The sequence below is a fragment of the Trachinotus anak genome, unplaced genomic scaffold, assembly GCF_046630095.1.
Source record: "Trachinotus anak isolate AG129_WGS33_773 ecotype Australia unplaced genomic scaffold, CSIRO_AGI_Tana_v1 ptg000013l, whole genome shotgun sequence".
NCBI lineage: Eukaryota > Metazoa > Chordata > Actinopteri > Carangiformes > Carangidae > Trachinotus > Trachinotus anak.
Genome location: NW_027273864.1, coordinates 29,655,648 through 29,669,649, shown reverse-complemented (window position 1 = coordinate 29,669,649; position 14,002 = coordinate 29,655,648). Strand labels below are relative to the sequence as shown.

Here is a 14,002-nt window from a genome sequence, read left to right as displayed (position 1 = left end):
GGCTCTGCAGAGAAGCATTCTCTCTTACTATCTGGTAAAGCTTTTCCCATTCATCACCTGAATTTGTCTCACCACAGTTTATATATAATATAAAATACGTTTAAGGTTGTACTTTTGTAGAGCTGTGCACAGCGCATTGATTCCTTCCTTTCTCATCAGGGCACACAGAGCTGCTGCACGCCTGTGCTGGGACTGGGCTCACTCGCCAATCACATGCAATCAATTTGCCACAAATAGAAGCTAATTCTGTGTGAAACACTGCTATTATAATAGCAATAGGCCAGAGTGCAAGTGCACTTTAAGTGAAAGTGTAGAAGAAGGTGGTTTCTGAAGCAATTCTGACAAGCACCTCTGAAGAACTATACTGGCAGCTGTACTTTGCTTGTTGCCACTGCAACCATTTAAGCGAAAGAAAATACATGGATGGATGGATGGATAGATGGATGATTGATTTTTATGATTATTAACCCTCACTAGATTATTAACCGTCAACTGTCAGTGTTTCAAATTATTTCCAATCAGACTTTGCATACACACAATCAAAACAAAACCATTATAACTGTTCTGTGGAACACTTTTACAGTGTTACATCAAAGATGTCTATGTTTGGTTCTGCAAAGAAAAATAAAAAAGTGTTTTCTAAACACTGATTTATTTGTAGCAGTCTGCCACAATATTAACACTAACTGCCACATATTAATTTTCTTTTTTTTCTCTTTTTTCCTTACTATTTAAAATGGGTAAAATCACTTTTCATTGTAGAGGTGTGTGCAGCACATTTAATGTTCAATGGAGCACTATATGTATAGTATTACTTAACAGAGGTCCTCCCTCCCCAAGCGTGAACAAAACTTAAAATTGTTGGTAGTTGCTCTACCTGCAAAGTTATAAAAGCCAAATGAAGTATACATATCAGAAAACAGAACTGAAAATAAGATTTAAAATACTCAAAGATGAAAGGCATCTGTACTTTCATTCTCATTCAAGGAACATCAGCATCAGGAAGGAAGCAATAAGTAAACCAAATGCTGCTGCTGGAGGGACTGTCCTTATTCCAGTCACACAAACAGTCCTCGGTTTGGTTTAGATAGAGCACGTTGTGCTAGAAAGACAGATTTAGGCTGTGACTTGACACTTTTAATCAACATGGGTTAGTCCATGCCTACAATCATGCAAACTCTTACAGCCTGTCATGTCAATGAAGGCAGCAGCAAGGTGAATGAAGACACACTTAATCCGTACCTGTTCACTTTACATCATAACCACAAAAACAACGATAAAGAACTACCTCCAGATGGGTGACAGCTGAAAGTAAAAATCATCATAAAAGGTTTTACAAACAACAAGCCTCTACAACAGCATCAGTGCTCCTTGTCCTTTATTCATGAAGGGATGAACACTATTATTCCAAAATATATTCCCTCATTTGTTGTTTTGATGTATGATGATGTTGGAGAGTGTTGTCTAACACATTACTGCAAAACATGTTGAACTATCTAAAATGACCCCTATATTTTTTATAAATGCTCAACTTAAGCCCCTAAGGAACAGCAGGAACCTTTTAAGGACCTCTAAAACATCGTCAATGTCAAGCAAAACCTAATGAAGCACCCCAGAACTTCTCCAGTGACCTCTAAAACTTATATGACTCCAAGAAATTCTTCAATGACCACTAAAACATGTAAGACTCTATGGAACCCTACAACCTCCTTTAGGCTTTCTAAATAATGTGCAGGTGGGTACTAAAGGAAAGGAGAACCCAACATAAAGTTTTGCTACATCAGCAGTCTTCAGAACACCTTCATAGATTATCTAAGCCTGTGGAATTGGGATGATCTCTCAGAGATGTTGAAGCATCTAAGAACCTAAACCCTAAAACCCTCTGAAAGTCCACTTGAATCTCCTAAAGGTACACTAGGACCAGCTCAGTGGCAACACAACCTCCTGAAATACCCTTAAACCTTGATGCATACAAGAATCTTTAGAATCCTCAAACTTCTGAAAAGGAGATAGAGACAGAAACACTTACGTCTAATTAATGGGAACCATCAAATCATGCAAATTAGATCTCTTTGATAAAATTTGGCCAGACTTGTCCAGACTTAAGTTTTGACTATGTTTTTACCTCAGATTCAATTGTACTGTCATCATATTAGCTGAGAAACATTGCTGTTCCTGAACAAGTTTAATTGGTTGAGAATTCAAAAGCGGTGAAGGTACTGAGTAAGATCAGCCGTAACCTGAAAGATTAGTCACTCTGCGAGGAGGCTTCCAGAAAGCAAAGCAGATACGACTACTGGTCAGTTCGGCTGCTAAATGTGTTGCCTGCCCAAGGGCTCAGAGAAAAACAGAACCAGTGAAGAAAAAAAAACACTCATCCAGCCTAATAAAAGATAGGTTGGTTATTACGAGTCATTACTGAGTGGCTGGGCAGAGACCACAGACATTCCTCCTGACAAAACACACTCACACTGTGGTTGTCAACTTTCAATTTTCTGCTTTCTCTGCAGTTTTTTCAGAGCATATTTTTTCCTGTACACATTTAAGGGCATTTAACAGAAAAAAATGGACACTTTATTCTCTCTTTGACTCTTTGTCTTTTTCCATATGTGCCCCTTTTTTGTGTGTCTGCCTCTTTTTGTATATCCTGTCTCTCGCTCTCTCTCACAGCAGATGGATGGTGGGTGGTCAGGGAAGGGTTAAGTGCTCTGTTCTACAAACTCTGCGTTGGGAGTCTGTTGGAAGCTACTGGTCCAGCCTTTAAATACAGTCGTTTGACACATCCCAACAAGGGCTCGTAGCTGAGAGAAGCTGCTGACCCAAACTCAGGCAAGCTGGTGTGTCAGCATCACACTGCTTTAGAGAGCATGAAGACTTTCTTATTCACCTGTATGCTGGTGCCGTGGCTGGTGGCAGCCTCGGCCAGGAAGTTTGACCAGGACTCACAGCTGATTCCGGGATCTCTACCTGGCAGGGAGCTGAATGGATACTTCAGTGACAATTTAAAATCAAGGAGGGCTAGGGTAAGAGCTTTCTTATTTACATCATGCCCTCTCTAATAACTCTGAAAAATGCATATCATTAAACTAAATTTTAATTTATTTGTTTCTTCAAGATTTAATTTTTCTGCAACTAGTCCAGTGTAAGCAAGAAAACAATTTTGACCAGCAATGTGTTTATGCCATTCACTTGGAGAATGACTTAAAAAGATAAGCTTTACAGTTGTTGTTGTTGTTGTTGTTGTTGTCATCATCATTACATAATAGTTTAAGGTGAGTTATTAGGGTGATAAATATTCTTTAAAATTATAAACAAGTAAAATATGCAATCCTATGTATGGAATTTATTTAAAAAGGACAAATATTCTGCTCTTTTTACAGTATGGGCACAGAGACACTGCCAAAATTCTGGTGAGACGGGGCAAATTTAATCTTTTAAGACAAATTTCTGCTAACAGGGTAGGAAAAAATAAAGAGAGGTGATTAAAAAGATGAAAAAATATAAACTAATAAGATATGACTACCTTTTCCTTGAGAGGAGGGCATTACATCATGATTGATAGTTGGCAATAGTCAAAATTTAATGATCAACTTTATGGGTTAGTTGTTTAATTTGTTTTCTCCAACTTGGTAACAATAGAAACATCAGCACTTGACTTCATCATCCTCCTGTGAGAGATAATTTATTCAGCTCAAAGTTTATACACACACACACACACACACACACACACACACACACACACACACACACACACACACACACACACACACACACACACACACACACCTTGCTGTCTAACTTGTTCTTACACCAGACAAACCAAACCCTGACCAAACCACACTAACCCTCAACTAACCACACTTTTCAAGAAATATCTGGATGTACCAAAACCAAAGTCTGGTCTGCTTGATCCTTTGGGAAACATTTCTAGGAAGTAAAAAACCCACAAACAACCCAGAGAATGAGAGGGAAAGAAATACATGTGAGAGAATATGACTATGAAATGTAACTTCAGTTTTAATGGGTCACAACTTCATTTGGGACCAGCTGTTTTTCATAGAAGATTCTGTCTGTGCCAGACCCTTCAGAGACAGACTGCATACCCTACTGCTGATACAGTTAACTACTTAGGCACTTAGGCTGACTTCTTTTTTTAAACTTTGTTCCATTTGATTGAAGGGTCAGTCAGTTCAGAGACCAGCAGCAGGGTTGAGGTTGACATTTTGCTCTGGGATACTGGACTAAGAATGCACAACACATTAAAACTAACCTGTTTCCCATTGGCTCCCACATGCAGCACTACAGCATTACTGGTCATGAATCATTGTGAGTACAAAGATACTGCCAAAAAACAGATGTATTGACCAGGCATGGTTACTTATCCACAACAGCTAATTTATCAGGAACATCAGACATCAGAGCCAGAAACAGACACTAAAATCATGCACAGTGCCAAAGATAAGGCTGTGGCCAATTGTAAGTGACTAACAAGCTGCAGAATATAGACTGCTATAGAGAGCTCTGCAAGCCAATATATCCTGGAAATCAATGTTAGATTGGAGATAATGAGGACACTGAGCAGAGTCTGCTTTCAGACTTAGAGCAGAACTGTGTCACAAATCGCAGCCTCCTTATTCTTTTCAGGCAGGCTGCTGTGTTGGCACAGCGAGACAAGATGGAGAGGCAATGCAGCAAAAAAGTCAAACCTGGCTAAACTTTTGCAGAAACATAATCCAAGAGCTTTTGTTGAAACATCCAAGAGCGCACTACACTGGCCAATCAAATACATCCAAGCACACATTCCTGATAAATGACATTGTAACATGAACAGTGTAATTTTACTGTTCACCTGGAGATGGTGTATAAAGCGATTATCGTATTGATAATTGGCCATTTGAAAAAAATGAAAAATTCTGGCTTACTGATACTGGCCTTCCTGGATTCAGATTCATTTCACCTGTTCTTGAAGCAGCAAGCCCCCACCAACTGTCAGTCTGAATATCCATGTAGCCATTGTTTATTAGAATCAAAAGGATCGCTAATAACTCATTGTTCTCCAATGATTAACATCACATTAGTTACCTTTCACTTTTAGTTACAAATCATACCATTTACAATGAATTAATACCAGTAAGACTTAAGATCACCATCACTGTAACTGAAGAGAAAACCTGGGTTCAGGTCCACATTCCTGAATGAGCAAGAGATAGTCGTCAACAGCCATGCATTTGATCCACTTTAACTATGACATAAAAGCTGCCCTTTCCACCTTGTGTAAATGTACTGGCTGAAGAAGAGTTAACTTTGTATTTACCTCTCACATGCTAATGTTACTGACTCCAGAAAGAACCAAGTACAAGACAGTACAGATATTCACATATATACAATCATCTTCATCTGGTTTCTACTCAAAATCTGACCATACAATGTGTGAGCATTTTTCCAAAAACTGACCTCTTAACCCTGGCAAGGTCAATATTGTATATAAGCTGGCCAGTACATGAACAGGTCATGTCTTCTTCTGCAGAGGGCCCTGGTTCCTGCTGATGAACCTGATGACAGCCCAACCCCAGAAGAAGCAGAAGCTTTAGGTAAGAGAAAGACCTGGTTACCTTATCAGCTACTTGTGACACACACACACAAGATAATCTAACTGAAATGCAAAGGGAAGTTTAAAATTGTTGGCCAATTGTTTTGAGAGTTGCTTTATGGTTTTTAGGCCTGGGAAAGACACTCAAAGATAACTTAGAGATTAACTGTGGTTGTTTTGGGTTTGAATCCAGGAATATATGTTGGCCAATAGCAATTCCAAAAGCTTGGGTGGTTATCTCTAAAGACACAAGCCATACACTCATGTAGCACTTCATTAGGAACACTTGTGCACCTGCTTATTCATGCAGTCATCCTATTAGCCAATCATGTTGCAGCACTGCAATGGATAAACTCAGAGGGGCTGGTTCGAGTATTTTCTGAAACTGCTGATCTCCTGAGATTTTTCCCTCACTAGAGTTGAGTGTAAATTTGATGTTGACTGTAAGAATGGTGGGGAAAAACTAAAAATGTCAAGTGAGGGGTTGTTCTGTGGACAGAAACACCTTGTTGATGAGAGAGGTCAGAGGAGAATGGCCAGACTGATTGAAGCTGAAAGAAATGCTATGGTTACTCAGATAACCACTCTTTACAACTGTGGTCAGCAGAAAAGCAGCAGAGGATGCACAACACTACAACAGCAGAAAACCATGTCAGCCAAGAAACAGAAATTTGCGGGCAGTGGCCTCTGCATTGGACACAGCCTCATCAGAAGTGGTCAGTTGAGGACTGGAATAAAAAATAGCCTGGTCAGATGAATCCCTGCTGATGCAGCATGAATCCACAGATCACATCTTTTTTGTGTCAACAGCCCAGACTAAAGTCCCAAATGTCACAGCCTATCTGAATACTGTATTGTGCATCCGTAACTATTAACTATTTTTATTATCAATTTATCGTTAATCTCATTTTTTAAGCAACAATACCACCTTCTCAAATGGAGTAATTAAAGTAATTAGTAGTCCTGTGTCAAGGGTTGGTTGATAAAAATTAACTTCTGTGACTTCAGCAAAGTCAGTTAAAGCTTTCAATAATGCCTGCAACAGCTCTATGTTGACATGAAAATAAGCAAAGTATTCTGCAGAGTATTCTGAAGAAGGCTTGATGTTTGTGTGGTGACCCTGTGTTGCAGACCTACCCACCTGCCTGCTGTGTGTGTGTCTGACTGGCTCAGTCTACTGTGAGGAGGTCAGTCCAGACATGACTGCTGTTCCCACGCTGCCTAAAGAGACGGCCTACCTGTACGCCCGCTTCAACAAGATCAAAAAGATCAGCACCAAGGACTTTGCTGATATTTGTAAGTCTAAAAATCTACCTCCATCACAACCTGCTGACTGCTCAGCAAAGTTTGAACATAGCCATGCTGCTAAAGACTGAAAATTGGTGGAGAATGCTTTGTCATCTTTGTCTTGTTCTTTGATGAGATAATTCCTACTGAAATCAAAATTTTACAGAACGTGTACTGTTTTCTCTTATTTAGAGTAAGTGCCACTCTTACAAGTGACGATCAGTTTACTAGACACAGTTAGTCATGGTCAATCTATGAAAACTGCTACAGTGGTAAGTGAACTCTTTGGTATGACCTGGACAAACACAATGGTGCTTTAACTATACCACAAAACATTAGAATCTTTTGACACTTGATTGAAAACACCCATTAAACATTTACAGTTCTGGTGAAAAAGAGTAGGTGAAACCTTGCAATTAATAACTGCTCAAAATGTTTTTGAGAGCAATAACCTAAAACAAGCATTTCCGGTAATGTTCGGGAATTTTAGCACATTCTTCCTTATAGAACTGCTTTACCTCTGGCGTAACTAAATAATTGTAACTTAGATGTGACCATATTTTAAGACAAATTTATTATAAATGCAGGTATTTCTAATTAAGGATTGACTTACTTTTTCTTGCCACTGTATATAATGCCAAGCTCATGTTGGTGTCATAATGATATCATGAGATCAATGTCAGCTTGGTCTTGAAGACTACCAATATCAGAAATGGTGCATTACAAACTGTAGGAGGTGCTTGAAAGATGTGGGTCTTTACCATGTCTGTGTCCCTCCCAGGCAGGGACAGTCTAATCGAAAGACACTATAAAGCTGTATTATGAAAAATGTAGAATCTAGTGTTTTTGGAGCTTGACCCAAACCTGGAGCTAACAGTCTGGACATCTTGGCCATGCTGCCCAGATTTTGAACTTTATGTAAGTGCAAAAGTAAATCAGCATTTGTATGATTTGTGACCAAATACATCAAAAAGTATAAACTGTGATGAAAAAATATTTAATGCTAAACACAATGCAGGGAGACGCTAACCTCAACATCAATATGCCAGCAAAACAAGAAAAGAAAGTGACTACAACTTTTTTTTTTTTAAATGATTTTTCCATCTGCTAACAGTGACTCTGAAGAGGATTGACTTGACAGGGAACCTGATCTCAGAGATTGAAGATGGGGCATTTTCTCAGCTAACCCTGCTGGAGGAATTGTCTCTGGCTGAGAACAGACTGGTCAAACTTCCAATGCTTCCTGCCAAACTCACATCCTTCAACGCCAACCGCAACCTCCTCAAAACCAAGGGTGTCAAAGCTAACGCTTTCAAGGTACACATCATCACCTCTCTCAACTTTTTCAATTAGGAATGTCCAAATCTGATCTGAAAGATGAGGACTGGAGCAAATCAAAGCATTTTTTAAAATGGCCAGAACTATGTCTATGTATGATTAGCAAGTGATCTGCAGAGATAAGAACCCAAAAAAACAAAAGTTTTAATGAAATAGCTTAAGTACAGCAATCATGAGAGCTCCGCTCAGCAATGTAATGCTGCAGTATAGATGAAGACAGAGTGTACTACATTTACCTCAGGATACTGTGTGACAACACTTTAGGTCACAAACCTTCTGTTGTCTTACTGCAGATTTTCAAATTATTTTGTTCAGTAGTTCAACATTTTGGGAAATACACTCATTTTCTTCCACCCAAGAATGAGATGAGGAGTTTGTGATTTTAGGGGAAGAGGTTGAAACTATTTTCTGACTGCACGTCCAATAACACAGTACTTTGGTGCAACAGCTCTGGCTATAGCACAGGTTGCCCGATACAATATGAACAAGGCAACTTCAGTGTGACGACACAGCATGCAGTACAAAGTCACTTTACCAAGCTGTTGTTCTACAAGAAATTGCTCTAGCTCCTAACTAAAATTATTGTCTGTGTGTGGATTAAACAAACGCAATGCAGCATGTTAATTAATGAATCTTTAGGGTGAATGAAGCTAACCGTATCCTGACTCAAGCTTCATACATACAGACATGAGAATGACATCTTTTCAGCTCCCTCTAAGAAAGAAATAAAAAAACAAAAAAAAAAAAACAAAACATATTTCTGAAAATGTTAACAAATCCATATAACTTTGTTACTTCCAAAATACTGTATATCTGATTTAAACAGTGTGTGGATTATAGTCAGGTATGCTGTATATATTTGCAAGTCCACCTTTAATTCCTGCCCTGTAACAGGACAACTAATAACAACTGTTTAATCTAGTGAGTGTCCGTGGTGTGAACTTGTTTCCTATTAGAAAATGACTAAGCTGGTTAACCTATTCCTGGCTGACAACCAACTGGAAGCTGTTCCACACATCCCAGAGAGTGTTCGGATTTTACATCTACAGGTTTGTATCTCTTACTGCTAAAATATATACAAATTCATTGACTTCAGAAAATAAAGTACAAGTAAGTCAAAATAGAATACATTATTTTTTGTTGCTAGAATTTACTGAATGAGAAGTAAATAAAGACTACAGGATAATTTTTTAAACCTGATGCTGCGAATTTCGACTCTACCAGCTTAGATTTTATTCACTCTGTTACATTCTTGACATTGTTTTAATTTCTTCTAGAACAACAACATCACTGAGGTCAGCAAAGACACCTTCTGCAGGTCTAATGACACCTACTACCTACGACTAAGCCTAAATGAGGTCCGTATGGATGGTAACCCTGTGGTGTTGTCCAAGTACCCCGACAGCTTCACCTGTATGAAGGTCCTGCCTGTCGGAAGGTACCGCTGAGGAGGCAGAAACTTTACTGTAGCCCCTTTGTTGCTGACGGAACAGTTTTCCCACAAAGCTGGGGGGATACCGTGACGTTATGGATTTTGGGGCACTGGTCATGGTGTCAATGTCTTTACTTCAACAAACCTACAAACAGCTTGTGACATTGTCAGGTCGAAATGAAACCATTCACTGGACTGAATGTGTAGAATTGAAGGAGTTTCTCTGCTCTGGCCTTCATTGGTATTTCTATCTGGTGGAGTATCAGGCATTTCTCTGCAACAGCATCTGCAGGAAGTTGCACACGAGAGTTGGTGAGAGTTTTAGTTGCATGAATTGGCACAAAATCACCTGAAAAAGGTGTGTGAAGTCCTTGGTATGCTTCAAATCAAAGTTTGTCCGAACATGTGTAAACTCTGCTATGAATAATAATTATGAATATCCTCACTGAAAGGTGGCATAAAAAGCCTGCCATTATGACCTCCTTGTGACTGCATCCAGCTCCCTATGTGATTTCTCTCCAACAAATGTGTTTTGCATCGTGTTGCAGCCTTTATGTGTTGAACGATACAAGTGGACATAATGGTACACACTTTCAGACAGTCTCTCCTCAAAGTTGAAAAAAACGATTGCAGAGCTTAAGAAAGAGGTTCAAACCCTGCCTACTTTCACACCTTCACACATTGGGCCAATCGTTGCTAAAGTGGACTTGTCAGTTTGTCTGACAACTTACAAAAACTGTCCAACACAGCCTTCGATTCCACCATTGGAAAGGGGGCTTCAGATGCTGTTGATAAATTTGACAAAACACTTTGTTTGAAGCACACTGAAGCATTCACGTTGGGAGTGTACGTGACAGATAAACTAAAAGATCTGAAAACACCACATCTGAGGTGTCTTCTGAATTTCTTTTGCACAGGTGATGTAAAACCAGTAGAACTGATGTAACCCTGATGTGAATGAGTAGAGAAGCATCATCACCTCCATAGCGACAGTCCAATTTATTGTTTCATTTTGACCTGACGCTGTACTACCTGGACGAATGAAACTACACAAACTGCTTGTGACACTGAACCAACACACATCTGCAGCCACAAGCCAACAGGCTTGCTTTTAACTACCTGTGCCAACCGACCAATGTTTTCATACTTTGTGAAATGAATTCTATAATAGAAGCATTTTGTTGTTATAAGTATAAGCTCTAAGGAAAAAGAAATTTAGATTCAAAATATCACTCCAACCTTCTTAAGATCTTCGGTGCTTTTACTGATCCACACAAGTATCTTGTACAGTGGAAAATCTTTCCTATCAAGGTTTTACATTAAATTAAAAACAAAAGTATTGTTGAATACTATTCTGCATAAAATATGTCCACAAGGTGCTTCAAATGGACCCACATGTTTTCACCTTGCTTATTGTGGGTCTGCTGGGATTTCCTTTGGACAGATATCATTGCAAGTACAATACATGGCCGCAGTGCATTAATGCTGTTGCAGAATAAAAGTTCCAGACCACAACTCTAGAGAAATTGAGTTTGTAATTTGCCTAGCTAAAACACGCCACAAAACACAACTTAAATCAAATCAAAGTTAAATCAAAATGTTCTCTTACAATATTTTCTTTACTGTCCTGATGACATGAGGAGAGAAGATGCTACAGTATCTTCCAAGCAGAGTTTAAGTCAGTTCAGTCATACAAATGGAATACTTGATACCTGCATGTTGATTTTTAGTCTTATTTTCTTCAAGTGAATCTTGTCTCGTGACAGTGGAAAAAGTTTCTGAAAAGGCACTCAAAGAAAAATAGCCTGTGAGCATTGTTAACATTTCTCATTACATTCATTTTATGTTGCTTTGAGAATTTTTTTCTTGTCAGACTATTGATCCCAGCTGACTCAGACAGCTGATAGACATTAGATTGTCTTGAACTGCCAGCAAGAATAGTCTGTAAATACTTTTCTCATTAAGTGTTGTCTCAGAAGAATTACTAGAAATAAACACAACACTCTGGGCTTGGCTCTACCATTGTGTGAATTAATTTCACTCTTAATTATTCCATTACTAACGCTTCTCCATAAGGGCAGTGGCCATGTAGAATTGTCCAGCTGCAGGCTTTCTTTAGTATTCTGTGACTTAACTTCACTTTGTTCTTTTTAATTTATAGACACCGGTTGAAATGACCTGGGAAGCAACGTATCTATGAACTATAGTAATGTGAAAATTACTCCTCACTCTCTTTTGTCTTCTTTTAAAATGTCTTGCTTGTGTCCCTAACTCTTCCCTTCCAGTAATAAAAATACTTCAGAAATTATTACTGATGTGAATAAGATAGTGGTGTACAGGAAGATGTGTATGTGACATGGCTATGTTTTTAAGATATTTTAATAAAGTTAAACTTTTTTAATTAAAATGTGTTTATAATCATTATTGAAGTCTTTCACACATAAGGATGAGTGTTTTCAATGTAGCTATTTATGCCAGCACCTAAATTACATTTATACTTGAATAAAAAGACAAGCCCACCAAAACAACAACTATACTTTACACAGGGGGTTTTGGCTGTACCTATGGTCCTGTTGTAGATATTTTAGAGACTGATTATAATTTGATAATGATGATTACCTCCAGATCTCACCTGTAGGTCACACCACCACAACAGTAGGCAAATGTTTTGTACATGATCAGGTTGTATCATGCTTTCACATTGTAACTGTGTTTACATTCTTTCATTCATTTTGCAATATCCTGAAGAACAACAAACGGAAGGCTTGTCTTGACTCATTACTGAATGGCAGAATATTGCCTTGTAGTCACTGTAAGGAGAAAGAGAGGAGTGAACAAAGGTAGCAGGAAGTTTGCAGTGGAAATTTCTTTGTCAGATTTGTATTTCTGAAAGCAGGAGATAACTGACGTTGTCTTCAGCTTCCTTCATTTTGTGAACAATCTCCGCCCATATGTGTAGTTAAAATTCGAGGCAATGCACATCAACTACTCGGTAGCAACCGACCCTACAAACGTACCCATCATACCGTATCCATGTAACGCAGAACTACATATTCAACTTGACTGTCATCCCCATAGCCATGATACACCTGAAAATTGTACAAGCTATTCTAGTATAATTCGAGTATAAATGCTCAAGCCCACAAGCAATTTCAAAATCCACATTTTATATGCAAAGCCCCGCTAGCAGCCCTTACAGGTTGAAATGTTCTTAAAACTGCACAGAACTAAAGACTTTAACTGAACTAAAGGAACAGGATGATGACAATGGCAGAGGATTATGATTTCATCTGGTTTACTTTCAGTGGCAACAAAAACTCAGTGTCGAAATACGAGTTTATTGTCAACCAATAAATGTCAGTACAGAAATGTCTATGACATAATATAGAAATTGTGTCTAGAAATTACAGCTCTAGCTAATATTGTTAAGTTGATACTGATATTGCCATCTTTAAGCCACATGCTAGCATAACAAAAATGACTGACTGACTGGCTGTAGAAACTGCATGTTTCTATGTTCAGAGACATTCAACACTAATATTTTGATGGAGAAATCTTAATCAGTGATTGGCCACATGCTTGTAAATGAATGTGGTTTATAACTGGTATGTAGCCAACCATCATCTGCAGTTCTGTGTTCCTGCAGTGACTGGCTGGTTTATGTCGTGGTCTAGCAGCAGCAAAAATGTTAAAACTCCTGGCCTGGATTGTATGTGAACCCTTTGTTTTATATCTTTATTTGTTTATTCCTCTAAGTACATGTTCATGTCTGAGTGTCATTAAAGCATGGAAATCAGCATACAAGGCACTTCCCACATTACAGCAGAACAGTTACAATGGGAATTACATTTTCCATAATAACACTGACAAAAATGCAAGTAAAGCAAAATAAGAGTTTAGAGCACACAGGCAAGTATGGAAAATGTGGGTTAATCCTCCTTCAGCCCAGCCAACTTGGCAGAACTTTACATTCTCCAAGTAAACAGGAGAATAGGTTCCATATTGCCTCTGCAGCTTGATTTACTATTTGACATTTTAGTGCTCCCTCTTCAATAAAGTCTCACCCTGATATTTACCATGCTCACACTAATTCACACCCACTGTACTGACCTTAATTCTCCTACTCTATCATCAGCCTGAAGCTACGCAGTTCACCAACAGTAGCCACTGCATAAAGTGGCACTTTTTTGGGACGTTGGTGCGTAGTTACTATACTGAGTTACAATTAGAAGTTAGAATTGTCATGATTTCAGGCAATGCCAAGAGACAACTACACATATAGAGTATCTATCAATCTATTGTTTCAGCCTAGAATAGCTACAGTGACCTGAGTAGCTACCTTTTTATCTCTTGTA

The 14,002-nt window shown here is 38.6% G+C and overlaps 2 protein-coding genes across 3 annotated transcripts in view; one reads left to right on the top strand and one right to left on the bottom strand.

The window, feature by feature from the left end:
• cenpp (centromere protein P) overlaps nucleotides 1-14,002 on the bottom strand; it is an 89,897-nt gene that overhangs the window by 63,888 nt on the left and 12,007 nt on the right. The window lies entirely within an intron of this gene.
• On the top strand, nucleotides 830-12,054 carry ogna (osteoglycin, paralog a). The gene is made up of 6 exons (XM_071494869.1): nucleotides 830-3,023; nucleotides 5,528-5,591; nucleotides 6,722-6,886; nucleotides 7,992-8,194; nucleotides 9,172-9,264; nucleotides 9,493-12,054. The coding sequence occupies exons 1-6, from the start codon at nucleotides 2,868-2,870 to the stop codon at nucleotides 9,661-9,663; spliced, it is 852 nt and encodes a 283-aa protein (XP_071350970.1). The 5' UTR covers nucleotides 830-2,867; the 3' UTR covers nucleotides 9,664-12,054.

Excerpts from the sequence above, each read along its gene's own strand:
- ogna (XM_071494869.1), top strand. The coding sequence starts at position 2,868 with ATGAAGACTTTCTTATTCACCTGTATGCTGGTGCCGTGGCTGGTGGCA. Across the intron at positions 3,024-5,527 it reads TAAAATCAAGGAGGGCTAGG|AGGGCCCTGGTTCCTGCTGA; the intron begins GTAAGAGCTTTC and ends CTTCTTCTGCAG. Across the intron at positions 5,592-6,721 it reads AGAAGAAGCAGAAGCTTTAG|ACCTACCCACCTGCCTGCTG; the intron begins GTAAGAGAAAGA and ends CCTGTGTTGCAG.